The 14,193-nt window shown below is 37.7% G+C and overlaps 1 protein-coding gene across 1 annotated transcript in view; it reads left to right on the forward strand.

Annotated features, from left to right (window-relative positions):
• The window catches only part of SHANK2 (SH3 and multiple ankyrin repeat domains 2), a 316,407-nt gene that overhangs the window by 91,347 nt on the left and 210,867 nt on the right, over positions 1 to 14,193 (forward strand). Inside the window, exons 10-11 of the mRNA XM_026089348.1 lie at positions 3,420 to 3,729; positions 8,291 to 8,460. Of these exons, the coding sequence (XP_025945133.1) occupies positions 3,420 to 3,729; positions 8,291 to 8,460 (480 nt within the window). The remainder of the gene's footprint in view (positions 1 to 3,419; positions 3,730 to 8,290; positions 8,461 to 14,193) is intronic.

Below are 14,193 nucleotides of genomic sequence, written 5' to 3' on the forward strand. Positions count from 1 at the left end.
CCCCCCCCCCCTTTTTTTTTCCTCCTCTTTTCCTTCCCAGAAATGGGAAGGATACAATGAGGAGATTGCTGCTAAAGTAACAGGGAAAAATGAAGTCTTTGTTAAATGCCTTCACAAAGAAAGAAGGTAAGCGATGCAAGCCGAACACTTTGACGTTGCAGGCTGGTGTTTTCTTGTGCACAGTTAATATGATGGGCTTAGTTACTCTATAATTAACCAATTCCTGCAGTTTCTTTTTCAATGTGATTTTATGCCAGACGGTCCAGTTTGGCAACTAATTATGAAAGCTGGATGTGACTTATTTATTCATTCTAGGTTTTCTCTGAAAGGCCAGGTAGTTTTAAAAATATTTTGTTCCATGAGAAATGCATTTGAAGACACATGAGGAGTTTGCTAGGTGAATTTTATCAGTGAATGCTGCTTGCTTGCCCCTTCAGATGTGTGAGATACTAGGAATAGAAATTCTGAGAGCTGGAAGAGGAATTGATGCTTTCAGGTATGCTTTTAGGGGTGATAATTTTAAACTTTAGAAGCATGAAATCAGTTCAGGCATTTTCATGTCACTTTATATCATCTGTTTTTCCCAAACAAGTTTTGCAACAGTCATTCTTAGTTTTGAACATAGTGAAGTATTAGAGAAAAACAGTGTCCAACAGAGTTCAAAGCATGTACATTTGCATTTCATCATTTTGTGTTATTTTTTATTGTGAAAATAATATAAATAATGCCTAAGAAGCAGCTAAAAAAATATCCACCCACTTACAGTTTGCAGATTGCTGGGGAAAAGAAACACTTGGGTGGAATATTAATCATTTTAGGCATGGAAATGCTTATTTTTAACTCTTTCTATAAAAAAATTGTGTTAGACACCCATCAATTTGTGCAATTAGCTGTCCCCTTTATTGCTTTTTTTTGTATAGTAAAGGCTAATTTTGCTTGTAGTTCTCTCCCTAAGAGTAGCACATTAATCGCAGATCAAGAGCTAACTCCTAAATGATCCTTTAAATCCTTTTCAGATATGTAATGGACAAAGAATCAATTTAAGCTGATACAGGGAAAGTGTGTATGCATACACATGGATATACTATCGTTCATTCAAAAAATATTGGTAGTGTTTAGTTTTTTTAATCTGTGGGTTGAAGGCTCGGGAATCTGGCTTTGAATGGTCACGATTTTAAGCTCATGAAAAATTAAAACATAAGGGTCAGATCCCATTTTTACTGAAGTCTGAGGCCAGTTCCCATGACCCTAGAGAACAAGATTAGCCTTTCAGACAGCAAGTCTGTATCTACAGCTCTGCTTTGTATGTCCCCTTCCTTATTACAATGATTACAGTAACTATTTTGCTTTAGTGTACCTGGGAGATGTGCCTGTCTTCAATTGAATCATTTCTAGAGCTGTAGTCTCAATGTCAGAAATACAGGAATACACAAACAGCACATCTGTGTCATACATATAAACTTAGAGGATCTGGATATATGTTAATTTTGGAAATATGTGCTGTGAGTTTTCTTTAAGTTAGAACTAACTGTGGCTTTCACCATGACATTTGAAGCCGTAAGGCACTTTCATTGATATACTTCCTCTTTGGAAACCTTAAAAAAAAAAAAAAAAGAAAAATTGGAGTATCCTGAAAATTGTACGGAGTTTCTGGTAGTTTCTAGCATAAATGTTATACTCCTAAGTCTTACCCTTTTAACAGCTTTAAAGACCACTTCCTTTATTTCAGCCTTGTTTTGAGTGAAATATTATGGACCTGAATTTAAAGCTCTTCCTCTCTATGCCCGCTGTCCTCTTTTGTTTTGTTGGTCCGATGCTGTTGAGCTCTTTACCAGAGAAGGTGTACCCTCAGAGAAAGTTTCAATTCTTTAGGAATACGAAGGTGTCGTTTTAAGATATTCAGGATAATAAATTGATTCTGGTGAAAGCGCTATGAACCGTTATTTTCCTTGCAGTTACACCTTTGTTTTATGTCATGTTTCAGTTTTGCTCTGGGATCTTAAATTTTGCTGTGTTCAGCCAATAAAAGCTATATTTCAAGGCAGGACAGAATGCTTCCTATGTGTATTTGTATTTATATGAATTTATTTGTTTGCATAGTGTGATGAACATGTTTTAATTCAGTTTTTCTTTTTTCATTTTTGAACGGTATTGAATGTGTAGACATTTATGTCACTTTATAAATGATTCCTAATGGCGCTTCAGGTATGTAGGATAATATTTTGTGGGGCTTATTTCCCTACTGATATATAATTTTTGAAAATTACAACAGCTCAGTAAAGTCCTCAGAATAATGCCTTTTGTTAGTAATACTACTATCCCTTTGCAAATGTAAAGATGTGCACTTTGGATCAAATCCTGCAACACCATGAGTTCCCCTGAAATTAATGGGAGTACTTGCATGAATGGGGACTGAGGTAAACATGAGTTTTCAGGGTCAGATCCTTTCCTACCTTATAAAATGAGTAGGAAGTGTCATCACAGCAAGTGTGAGTCGGCTGCCTTTTATTAGGAAATTTTCTTTTTCAGTTGTTGGAACTAAGTAACCCTCTATAGTGAGAAACGGAGATTTGGGAAACGTAGTGTCTGTTTATACAAATTCTCCAATGAGTGCAGCACTGTACCAATAACACTGATGGAAGGATGAGTCCTCTGACTTATATTAGATTTTTATTGCCCTTGCTTTTGTTTTCTGTTGTGTCTATTTCATTAACTAGTATATTACAGCCTTTAGATGCAGTTGTGTTCTCTGTGGGACACAGCACGGGCTGAAGTGAGCGCATTACCCTTGGGTAATATGTTCTATATACAACAGTGATAGCTGTGGTAGAAATGCCTAGATTAGAAAGAGAGAAATACCAAGGGATTTTAGCAGCATAATAGAGTTCTGCCAGGAGAAAAATCTATGTCCTCAATTTTTAACCTGGAAGAAGTGGATAAGGTGACTGTTAACATTAAAGATTTCAAGTTAGGCCTGAACTTGCAAGGGAACAAAATTCTCTCAGTTTGGATGCCAGCAGGGGAGGAACTTAGAGCACACGTCACAAATTCTGCTGCTCAGCCCCGTTCCATAACTTTCTGGTCAGATGGGAGGAAATCTTAACAGAAGTCAAACAAACTGTGAGACTCAAATTTAGCAAGAAATTGGTGTTTCCCTTTTCCTAGACCCTGGTTCAGCAGGCTCAGGCTACTGATGCTGCCTAACTTTTCATTAAAGCCAGGAAACAGTTTAATGTTGCCCCATTGTTTTCAGTTTTAAAGATAAAGAAATTGCCTAGCTGTTCAGGCAAGGTAGAGTTTCTCTCTCTCTCTCTGTGGTAAAAGTAATGCCATATGTTGCTAATTCTTTTTACGGGGTGATAAACGCATATAAACGGTAAAATCATCTGTGATTTCCCTGGATGTTTTTCTTCACGCAGTGCCCTTCAGAGAGGCTCCTACCTATTCAAACAGAAGGCGGAGGCCCCCGAGCACCTTGGCAGCACCTCGCGTCTTGCTCCGTTCCAACAGCGATAACAATCTCAACATCAACAACCTCCCTGACTGGTCAGCCTCCTCTTCTGCTTCTTCCCACCGCAGCCTTTCACCTCATCTACTTCAACAGATGCAGAATAATCCTAATGGAACTGTAAAAACTATTGGGAGTTACACTCCGTCCTCTCGGAGCCGGTCGCCATCCTTAAACAGGCTGGGAGAGGATGCGAAAAGGCAGCAACACAGGCACATCAGGTGACTTTTTCAATATTTGCACAGTATGAAATACTCCTAATGTCCCCATGTGGACTACCATGTTCCATAGTGTTATTTATATGCCCATTTGGCACTCCATGTAATATATAGGTAATAAAATCTGAGCACAGTGGAACGTGTCCAAAGCTGAATATTTTAATCCCTCCCATCCCTGGTTTTTGGAAACTCCAGTCAATGCCAGCTGTTTCAACCTGGCACTAGAGCAGTGAGGCAGACTTTAAAGTTGAGCAAAGTTAGGTAGTGACTTACCATTAAGTGTAGCCCCCTGAAGTAAATCCAGATGCTAGTTAATAGTTAAAGCAACTATTGTGTTTACCAGGAAAGTAAAACACTTCTGAGATACTTTGTGCCTGCATCTGTCATGCCTGAAATCTGTGCTGGAGCTGCGTATGGGAGATGAAGTAGAGACTGCTTCATTTCCCTCTTCTGCTAAGTTCTGACCCAAAGAAGAAAGGGAGAGAATAATGACAAAATGCTGTGTAGCTGTACTGCGTAGTGTAGGAGGCTGACTGAGGGCAAAGGTGGCTTCTTGAGATGATGGAGATAGATGTAATGGGCTCTTTCTATGATTATCCTTGCAGGATTTTGCACTCCCTATGACTTGCTGCTCTTTTTTTCCTCTTGAATTACAAATGCAATTTAGCAGGCGCTCTCTGCAAATATCCTGCAGCTACGTCCCACTGGATAACAAATCTTGACTAATTAGAGTGATGTAGGTATTGTAGGCAATATAATAAAACAGATGATTGTGTCTGTGTTTTGATCACAAATGGAGGCTTCAGCTTTATAAAACCACTGTCCTGTGAATAGATAATTAGCTTCACTGGGAGGAGGACTTGTGAACGGCTTCTGTCAAGCATGCAAGCAATGAAACTGCACCAGGATGATAAGCCAGAGGGGTTAAAGTGCAGGGCTACAGAAAAGGAGGGAGGCAGAGTTGAATACTGATGGAAGGAATTGAAGCTTAAGTGTTTTGATCAAACACATTTCATTCAGTGGTCATTTAAAATACCAGGTTTTGTCTGTCCTGTTTCCTAATACCAAAAGAACATCTATTGTTCAGTGTAGAAAAAGAAAAGAACATTGCTAAGAAATGCAGCTGTTGGTTTTCTCTTTGTCGTTTGTAGGTATGCTGGATCTTAACTTGAGTTTTCCAGTCAGCTGAAGCTATCTGCTGTTACTTTGCACATTCTTCTTCTCTCTTTAGCTGCAGGCACCCAAACTGACAATCATTATTTGAGATAGTAACAATAGTGATGGATATTGGAATGTACTGCGTTGTAAAAAAAAAAAAAAAAAGGAAAAAAAAAAAGTTGTCTGAACTGTAAGAATCATTGCAAGAAACAGGACTTAGGCTAGTGGTTTCATGCAGTAGAACTACTACTGGCAAACTACTGTGACATTAGCATATGTTACAGTAATCATGAAAAATCAATAACTTTGGATCACACTTCCTTGGAGGGAACTGTATCAGCGTAAAATCATGTTGTCTGTAATGAGGCTCCACTTAGGTGAGGAGGTCCACCTGCATGATGCTTTTCACACAGTGAGTGCCCTCATATTCTACTGGCTACTGCTGGTGCTACCAAAGTGGGAGGTTTTACCTTCCATTCAAAGACTTGTTTAGCTCAAAGTGATAAAAGGTGGCTTTTTGTTAACTTTCCTGGGATAATACACTGTGAAATTTTAAAATATAGAGAGTTCATTGAGTTCTGAAACTTTCTGAAAAAGCAAATATTTATTTGCTCTTGCTTTATTCAGTTGACTTGCCTCTGCCCTTTCTGGGAGCACATGATTTTGAAAACCAATGCAAATGATAACGGAAACAAAATTTCATTCCTGAAATTTTGTGGAAACAAAATTTTATTCTTACTGCTAATGCATCAGTATCACAGCTGCGTAAACTGTTATCTGTCTGCAGAGTAGAAAAATCATTCTGTGACTTTCTTCTAGAGATCGCCAGAGTATATATATACAAGTACTGATAAGAGAGCTGGAGTCTCTAATTTCCAGCTTCTAAATTTAAAGACAAATAAAAGCATTTTTATATACTTTTCCTGCAAGCAATGCCTTTTCTTGCCACAGGCATGTTTTTGCAGTCATGAGTGGCACCTTACATAGGACTTTCCTTACAGTTTTTGTTTATTTTAACTGTATGACCACCTACTTACTATCAGCTAATTGTAGTAGTTGCTATTGCTGCTTATTATTTGCAAATGATCCATTCCTATGAAACTGTTCTTCCCCTTAAATTAAAAAAGCCCCTTTTGACATAGCAGTAGGCTCTGGAGTAGGTAGGGTGTAGTGGTGGCTTCTGGAGCAGAAGCAGTGAGAAAGGGTTAAGTTACTGGAGGAGGTGAGTGTACACAGAAAGGATTAACTTCACCGAGGCATTACATTAATGAGCTTCCGTTTTGATCTTTTGCATGGGGTTTGCCTGGTGCAAAGGGGAAGGCTGGAAAGTTATGCTGGGGAGGACTTTTCCTGTGATCTTTATAGCCTGTGGCTCAGCCTGTTTTTATCATCTCACTAGACTGCTGCTTTCCGTAGCCAAACTGGGGCTTGGGGCTGGGGGCTTGGGGAGACGCAGGGAAATGGCACCATTTCTGTGGGATTTGTCTGCAGTGATTAGTGAAAGGCCATGCTAGCATGGACCCAGTCAGCGTTGAACCATCAAGGATGGCCACGTTCTCCTGAGTGAGAGGGAGAGGACTCCTGCCATCTGCCCACATCTCCTGAAATCCCCTTCTCCTCCTCCTGTCCCCTCATGGCAGGGGACTTGTTGGCCTGGGAGCCCACCTTAGGGACAAGGGGGACAGGGAAGATTGTTTTTAAGAAGTCATCCATGCCATGTTGCAGCCCTCATTTCAATTTGTAAGTTTGTCTCCTGAGAAACGATCCATTCAGTGTAAAGGTTAAATGTGCCATTCCTCCCTCATCTTTCAGTAAGAGATAAAATGATTGAATCTGCTGTGATGAGAGTTAAATAAGATGCTGGGACATAATGTCGTGTACAGCTGCTGCCTGGTTGCTAACAGATTAGGCAGAAAATGCAGCTTGATACAGGTGGAAATTGGATGTGTAGTAATTTTTTATGTATCTGGCTTGTTTACAGTTATGATTTCTTCTTCACTTACAAGGAAAAAGGAATGGACAAAAAGAATTGGAAAGTTACCATCATCGTTTCCTGTCTTCCTCTAAACAATTGCTAGAGTCAGCTGAGGTTTCTTATTCAAATGCCATCACAGACGTGCAACCAGTGCTCATTTTTAAACACTAAGGACTGCTTATCTTTATTAGCACCTGTTCACAGTAATAAAAGAGTAGAACAACAAGATGAAAGGAAGACACAATTCCAAATGATAAAGAAGCTACTGCAGTAAAATGGAAGTGTTCCTTGTAAGAAAGATCCATTATGTTTGGGTTTGTTACCAGACAACCTCCTCTTTATCTATACTGAGAGCTTCATCGACTCCTATTTTGGTAGGAGATTGGTTAAAAAAGGACAAACAAACAGTGAACTCCACCCTTCATCATTTGTTTTGTTTGTAATAGTTTTGCATTATTTTTTCCCCTTACTAGAAAGTAAGTAGAGTGTTGCAATGCTAGACCATCATTAAATCATTCTTCTTTTTTGGTACTTTATCTTTTTCCTAAAATCTTTATGAATATTCTTTCTTACAAATATTTTGTTTCTAGACTTTCAGTGTAAGACTTGAAGTTTTTCCATTTTTCTTAATAGCTGAATAGTAGTATATTGCAAGGATGTTATGGTATCTCCTATAATTTTTCCACCCTCTTTTATATTTGCCTTTTCTTCACATTGTATTTTTAACATTTCATTCAGTTCTTCATATATTATTCACCAGTTTTCAATAACTTCTTCTCTGTTCATCCTAAGTAGATTCTGTGTTTGATGACCTACAACTTATGCAGGTATACTGCTCTCAAGTCATTGGGAGAGCTATTGATTGCCATCAATAAAAAATGATCTTTTGGAGAATATGTTAACCATAAGAACCGTGCTTTGTGCACATTCTGACCTAAAATTTAGCTCCAGGTCTCAGAGTGATGAAGTAACTAGATTGTTCAGTCCATTCAGTTAATAATTCAGTTAACTTGATTGTTCAGTTAGTACGGCAATATTACGAAGTTGTCCATTCACAACAGTGATTGCAAATGCTGTAGTATTAAAGTCTTTCTGATATACTGTGATGCTTGTAATTATGGTTTGTATATAAATATAAAATTCTTCTGGGTCTGTGAATGTGCAAGTTTAATTTGTAGGAGAACTAAAAACTTTAGTCTTTTCATTTCATGGTCAGATGAATATTGACCATATTTCATACTGAAAGATTTTGAACAATTAAAAGAGCATGGATGGAAAGATGGAAAACTGGTATTTCTTCTACAGTGTTGTGTGTCTTACTGGAAGATGATTATCCTTTCACTGCTGAATTTAATCCTACCAAAGTGATGATAAAGCAACAACTTGTCTGTTTTCAATAACAAATTAATGTTTCTTAATTTCAATTTCCAGTGCCAGTTACAGTCCTAGTGCCAACAAGGATACTCTCTCTGTCTTGGATTATCAGGGTCCAAAACGCAAACTTTACAGTGCTGTACCTGGAAGACTTTTTATTGTCGTAAAGCCATATCAACCTCAAGGAGAAGGAGAAATTCATCTGCACAAAGGAGACAGAGTAAAAGGTGAGTACGTAATTAATTCTGAATAACTGTTTTCTTCTGCTAGAGGGAAATTTCATTTTAAAAATTAGCTTCTATTTTAGGAAAAAGCAACTCTTTTATATGTTCGATAGAACTGCTTTTATGCATTTGTTCCATTACAGAATATTTTACTCCTAGTTCTTTTTGTAACCAAAGCATATTCAGGTCCCATTTTACCTGATTTCAAAATACCACTAAAATTTTAAAACACGTGCACTAAGAGTAGCATTGTCTTCTACACTGAGCATGTAGTTTGCTTCTGCAGCCATAGGAGGACAACTCCAGAGCTTTAAAAGGGTTGTAGACATGTCAGCTCTCTAAGCAGCTCAGGAGGAAAACAATGCTATGGTCAAATCTGTTTCCATATCTTGCCTCAAGGAACAATTTATTGCCTAAACAGAAAAAGACCCCCTTGTGAAATTTAGGACAAGTAGGGGGAGTAGCTAGAGTCTATTATAAATATTTTGGGGAGAAAATACAGTGGTGCATGTATAACTTCTGGACACTGGTGCACTTTATAACCAAGAATATGTTAAAATCAAGGTCAAACTTTGTGTTATTACTTTGAAGACAGTAAGTACACCTAGAGGAGGGAGCAGGAGATGCAGCTTTCAGGCTCGAACTTCCTAAGAGGCCAAGTGGGTTGTTATGCAGTTCCAGCTGTGGTTTTGCACATCCAGTTAAAACTGGTCATGGTTTCTCATTTCTGTTCAATCCATACAAACTAAATGCCAGTTATAGAAAGAAAATGAAAAGGAGTAAATTCAATACTCTAAATAAAACTGTTTAACAGATGAAAACTTCCCTGCAACTGAAACTACTTATTTTAAAAATGGAAAAGTTCAAATAGCTCCTCCTTCCAAGTCTGCAAACAATAGGTGGGAACAATTGGGAGCCATTAGAAGGTAGCTGTATTTTTGGCCATGGCTGATTCTGAAACATTTGTGGGTTTTAATTTTTTTTTTTTTTTAAACTCAAGCATTCTGAAGGTGTAGTACAGAAAGCCGAAGAATGCTGTACTTAAAGTTGAAACATATGCAAGATTCATTTTAAACACAGGATGAACGAGGGAGGTAAGACTTAGCAGAGGCAATGATTGCTGTAGGGCTGAACAGATAATTGTACAGTTCTGGGAGACTGAGCCCTGATCAGATAGGAAGCAGTGATTATCATCTAAAGAAAACAGTGCATAAGAACTTTGGGAAGAGTCAATATGAACACTTGAAAAGAAACATTTAAAATTTACCAAGTAATGGAAGTTACCTAGACTAGAGTAAAATTAGTAGCAGGCAAGCAAGGTTCTCAGGTTATAGAATTTTTTGGGAATGCCAAATATCAACTAAAATGAAAATCATAAAAAGCAGAACTCAGCTTCAGTTTCTGACAACATAGCGCTTTGCATGGTTTGAAAATCAGCTATGCAAGCATCCAGTATGTGAAAAAGGCAAAAGAAGTAATGGATAATACCACTTCACAAAAGCCTTCAAGTGTCAGAAGAATGGGTATGACCTAGAAAAGGGTAAAGTTACATTATGAACAGTTGTCATGCAACATGTAAAGCAAATTGAAAGCAAATGTGATCTTTTTATAGTTTTACAAAAGAATACTGGCCTTTGGGTTAAAGTGTGAAGGCCTGAGGTCTTGTAAGGAGCTTTTCCTCCCTGGAAGGGTGGAGGATGAAAACAATTGAGAAAGGTGAATGTCGGTGTATTGAAAGAAAATGAAAAAGAAATGTTGCATGTAGTGGAACGTGAATGATAATAAAAACAGTGAACGTAAGAACACCACCAAATGCATAAACTCCAAAGAATTTAACAGCACCAAGAAGAATTGCCAGTACTTACAAATGATGAAATTTTGGGGGACTGGGTAATGCTACATAACTTTCTACATTGGGTGAGTTAAAAGGGTTCTGGTAGGTGCCAACAGATAGATAAAGAATGAATGTGGTTGAGCACCATCGTCATATCTATGGGGAGCATTGTATCCCTAGACAATTGTGTTCAACTGAACTGTTCGATTTGAAGATGAAGCAGTATTTTTGTTCATGTAGAGGATATAAGATCAGTGTAGACCTTATCTTGTCACCAGGATAAAACAGTAGAGACCCCAGGCTGTTCTGGAGAAAGACATAGGCAGAAAATGTTTCCCCTGACAAATGAGAAAATGATATGACAGGTTGCTTGGGATGCTGAAGTTTGTAGGGAAATTCATTACTAGCCTGCATGTCTAAATAGAATTTGAGAATATTTTATTCCAAAATGTCTAAAGAACAAGGGATTTACATTTCAGTGAAGAGTGTAAGATACCAAAAAAATTAGTTCATGTTCTAAGTTACTGTGATGGTAACTGGAAGAAGAATAGATTAGTCCACTTTTCAAATCTCCTTAAAGCAGTATGATCAGAACTTGAGACCAATGATTTGTGTAGGGGACACTAACAAATGAACGTCAAAAAGCTGAAACAGAAAATAAGGTCTTGTCTTCTCTGTGAGTTTTGCATCTTTTTTTGTGGAAAAACCTGTATTTACTGAAACTGGCTATAAATTAGTTATTTTTGTTAGCAAAAGGGATGCCCATCCAAAATCAGGTCATCCCTACAGGTATGGCTTTTTTCACATATATAATTTGCACACTGAATTAAAATATGGCACAGATCTAGTATGTGCAGATACACTTATTTTAGAGCACTTGATAGAACTTTGGTGTAGTAAAGTCTAGTGAGAGATTTTTATACTTGTCAGTCTTATTAAAAAAAAAATCTAATCTGGACAAAGAAAAAATGTATATAGTGATTACCAGTGCTACTACTTAGGATGAAATCTTGCAGAGAGTAGTAAATTAAGGCTATTTGCACAGGAAGGCTGAGACAACATATCAGACTCTCATTGTTAATCAAAGCAAAAACTTTCAGAACAAGATCAAATCTTATTTTATGTTACCATGTCATTGGTTCCTCAAGTGTCACAAAAAAATATGTCAAAAGGAACATATCAAGGTCATTTAGAAATTGAAGAAGCTAGGTAAAAAGCCAGTGATGCTTTAAAAAGGTCTCAGATGTATAGCAATATTGAGGAAGCCATTCAAACTTATGTGTTTGCCAAAAATCCAGGTTCATTAAAAAAAAAACAAAACAAAACAATAAGTGTTTCCCTCCAAAGCAAATAATGTACTCTCACTGACATAAAAAAGAGTATACCAGTCCAGATCCCCTACCCAGACCTCTTCCATATTCTCATAGGATTTCATTCACTGAAATAGGAGCTTGAATCTTGATTCACATTCCTGTTTCAGTGAAAATGTAATTATTTATACAGAATGAAAAATAGCTGCAATGGGAGAGATTTTTAGACTCCCTCTCCATCATCCAAAAGCATAGGCATTGGAGCTCTTGTAAGCCTCAGTATATCTTGCATGCTAGGTGAGTGCCAGAACCACTGGCTACAAGGAAGGTCTCTTGAGTCTTGCCTAGCAAGACCATGATCCAGTCAGCACTGAGGTTTTGATTTTCTGGGGCTACACCTGCCTGTTTAAAGCTTAGGGACTCGCTGCATGCTGTGTTTGGAGGAAATGAAGCAACACTGAATCCCCCATGGAATTCATTTTTTCCTCACTTTGGAAACACCCTAGCCTCACATTTAAGTAATGAAAAAACTCTGTCTTAGCCCTGTTCATCTGCCGACTTGATTGCTGCTGTTCTGTATAAAACAGTGACGCTCAAGTACTGGCTTCTTGGTTTCTTCAGGAGGATTCAAACATATATGGGAATTCACTATGAGATTATGACCTGTGTTCAATGTGACCGTGGGGGGAGTATCATCTCTTTATATCCCATGAGAATAATCACAGTAAAGATGTAGCAAGACATTCATCACAGGGACAAAAACCCAGAACAACATAGTAGAGAAAGGAATTAGTTGGGAAATGTTTTTATGAAGGTTTTTTTTTAACTTGATAGTCAGATGGGACACAGAGATGAATTGCTAAACTCTTGATGAAAAGGGCTTTCATTAGATGAAGAAGAATCTGTTAGATCCTTCCTTCCTTCCTTCCTACCTGCCTAACCCCTACCTACCTACCTACCTACCTACTGGTTCAACTGAATGATTCTGAATAATTTCATGGGGGACGAAACATGGAGCTGCACAGGAAGAGATGACTGGAAGAATTGGATTCTGTTCCCAACTCTTCCCCTGACTCTACAGTCTGATCACGAGCAAATTACTTAACTTTCCTGTGCCTCAGGTGGTCACTTCGGAGACAGCAGTGGTTTAGAGATATTTAGCTGATGTGGCAATGAAGCAAATTAGGAAGACTTCCGTTCTTTTAGTGTAAGCCCAGTAATCTCTAGCCAAAAGCACAAGGGGTCCTCTGCCTACACTTTGTAATTATAAAGTATATTTTTAGGATCCTTTCTTATTGTTGCAGGACACCAGCAGTTAAATAGATGTGTCTGGCTGCAAGCAGTTGATCAAAACTGCGTGAGTGACAATAGATCAAAGTTTATGATACAAGGAAATTGCTCAGAGAAAGCTGTGAATGGACGAGGTCCAGAGAAAATGTAAACTAAACAAAATGGTCTTGTATTAATAAGATATTACATAGCCTATACAAAAATATCTACCTTATTTTTACTGGTTAGCCATACACACCGACATCATTTATGTCTGCCACTCATGAGAGAAGGGCCATGGCTGGTGTAAAAATAAACCTGTTATTTTTACTTAATCTAAATAAACCTGCCTAATCTTACTGAAAACAAGTGGAAAGGAACTAGCTTCATTCCTGATATAAATATTTTTAACATACTTTGTTTCTTTGTTCATTTTACATCTAAAAGTCCATAGCCATAAATCTGGCACTGTACAAACATATATGTACTGTAATGTATCTGTGAAATGTATTTTATCTTCTGCATTGCTAGATTTAATTCTCAAATATGAAATCAAACAGCCTCTTTATAACAAAACTCAGAGCTATCAAGTGGATATAGTGCTTCAAAGTGCTTTGTGAATACCATGAAGATAAAGCAATACAGAAGTAGGTGTGTGTCCTTGAGAAGATTACCTATGATTCAGATGTGTCCTAGCATACCTTGTTACACATGGTAACAGATATTAGTTCCTGATACCACTCAACATGATGCAGACAATCTCTGGTCACTTAGAAACAAAATAATCAAAGGTTATTTTCAGCTATTTGCTACATTAGATTAAAGCGTATCTGAAATGGACATGAATTATCCCTTACTGGTGACCTAGAAGGAGAAAAATCATGCTTCCCTAATGCAAATACTTAAAGAATATTTGAAGTCTCACCTGCTCACAATTTTGCTCTTCTTGTTCTAGTCTTTCTATTACTATGTTTTTTACTAGTGTTTCTCTTTGCCACATAATTTCTATTAATTTCTTCTAATTTTCAGATCCCAGATCATAATCTAGTTTGTCCTTACAGGTGGCCTCCAACAGTAAATTTTTATGTTCCTCTCTTATTTTCATTGCCTGTTGTGATATCATTCTCTCTCTATTTCATCTGGAAGGCAAACAGGTTTGTGGGTCAGTTTTGGAAAATGCTAAGTTTCTAGGATTCCCACTGTGATTAAAGAAATTTTCTAGTGTTTGGCATTTGGAAAAACTGGGAAAAATATTTCAGTATTTCAGATATGCTCCAACATAGACTTTTTGGTGAATCTTCTCAGGGACACCCTGTTCCGGCA

The sequence above is a fragment of the Apteryx rowi genome, unplaced genomic scaffold (genome assembly GCF_003343035.1).
Source record: "Apteryx rowi isolate R43461 unplaced genomic scaffold, aptRow1 scaffold_81, whole genome shotgun sequence".
NCBI classification, from domain to species: domain Eukaryota; kingdom Metazoa; phylum Chordata; class Aves; order Apterygiformes; family Apterygidae; genus Apteryx; species Apteryx rowi.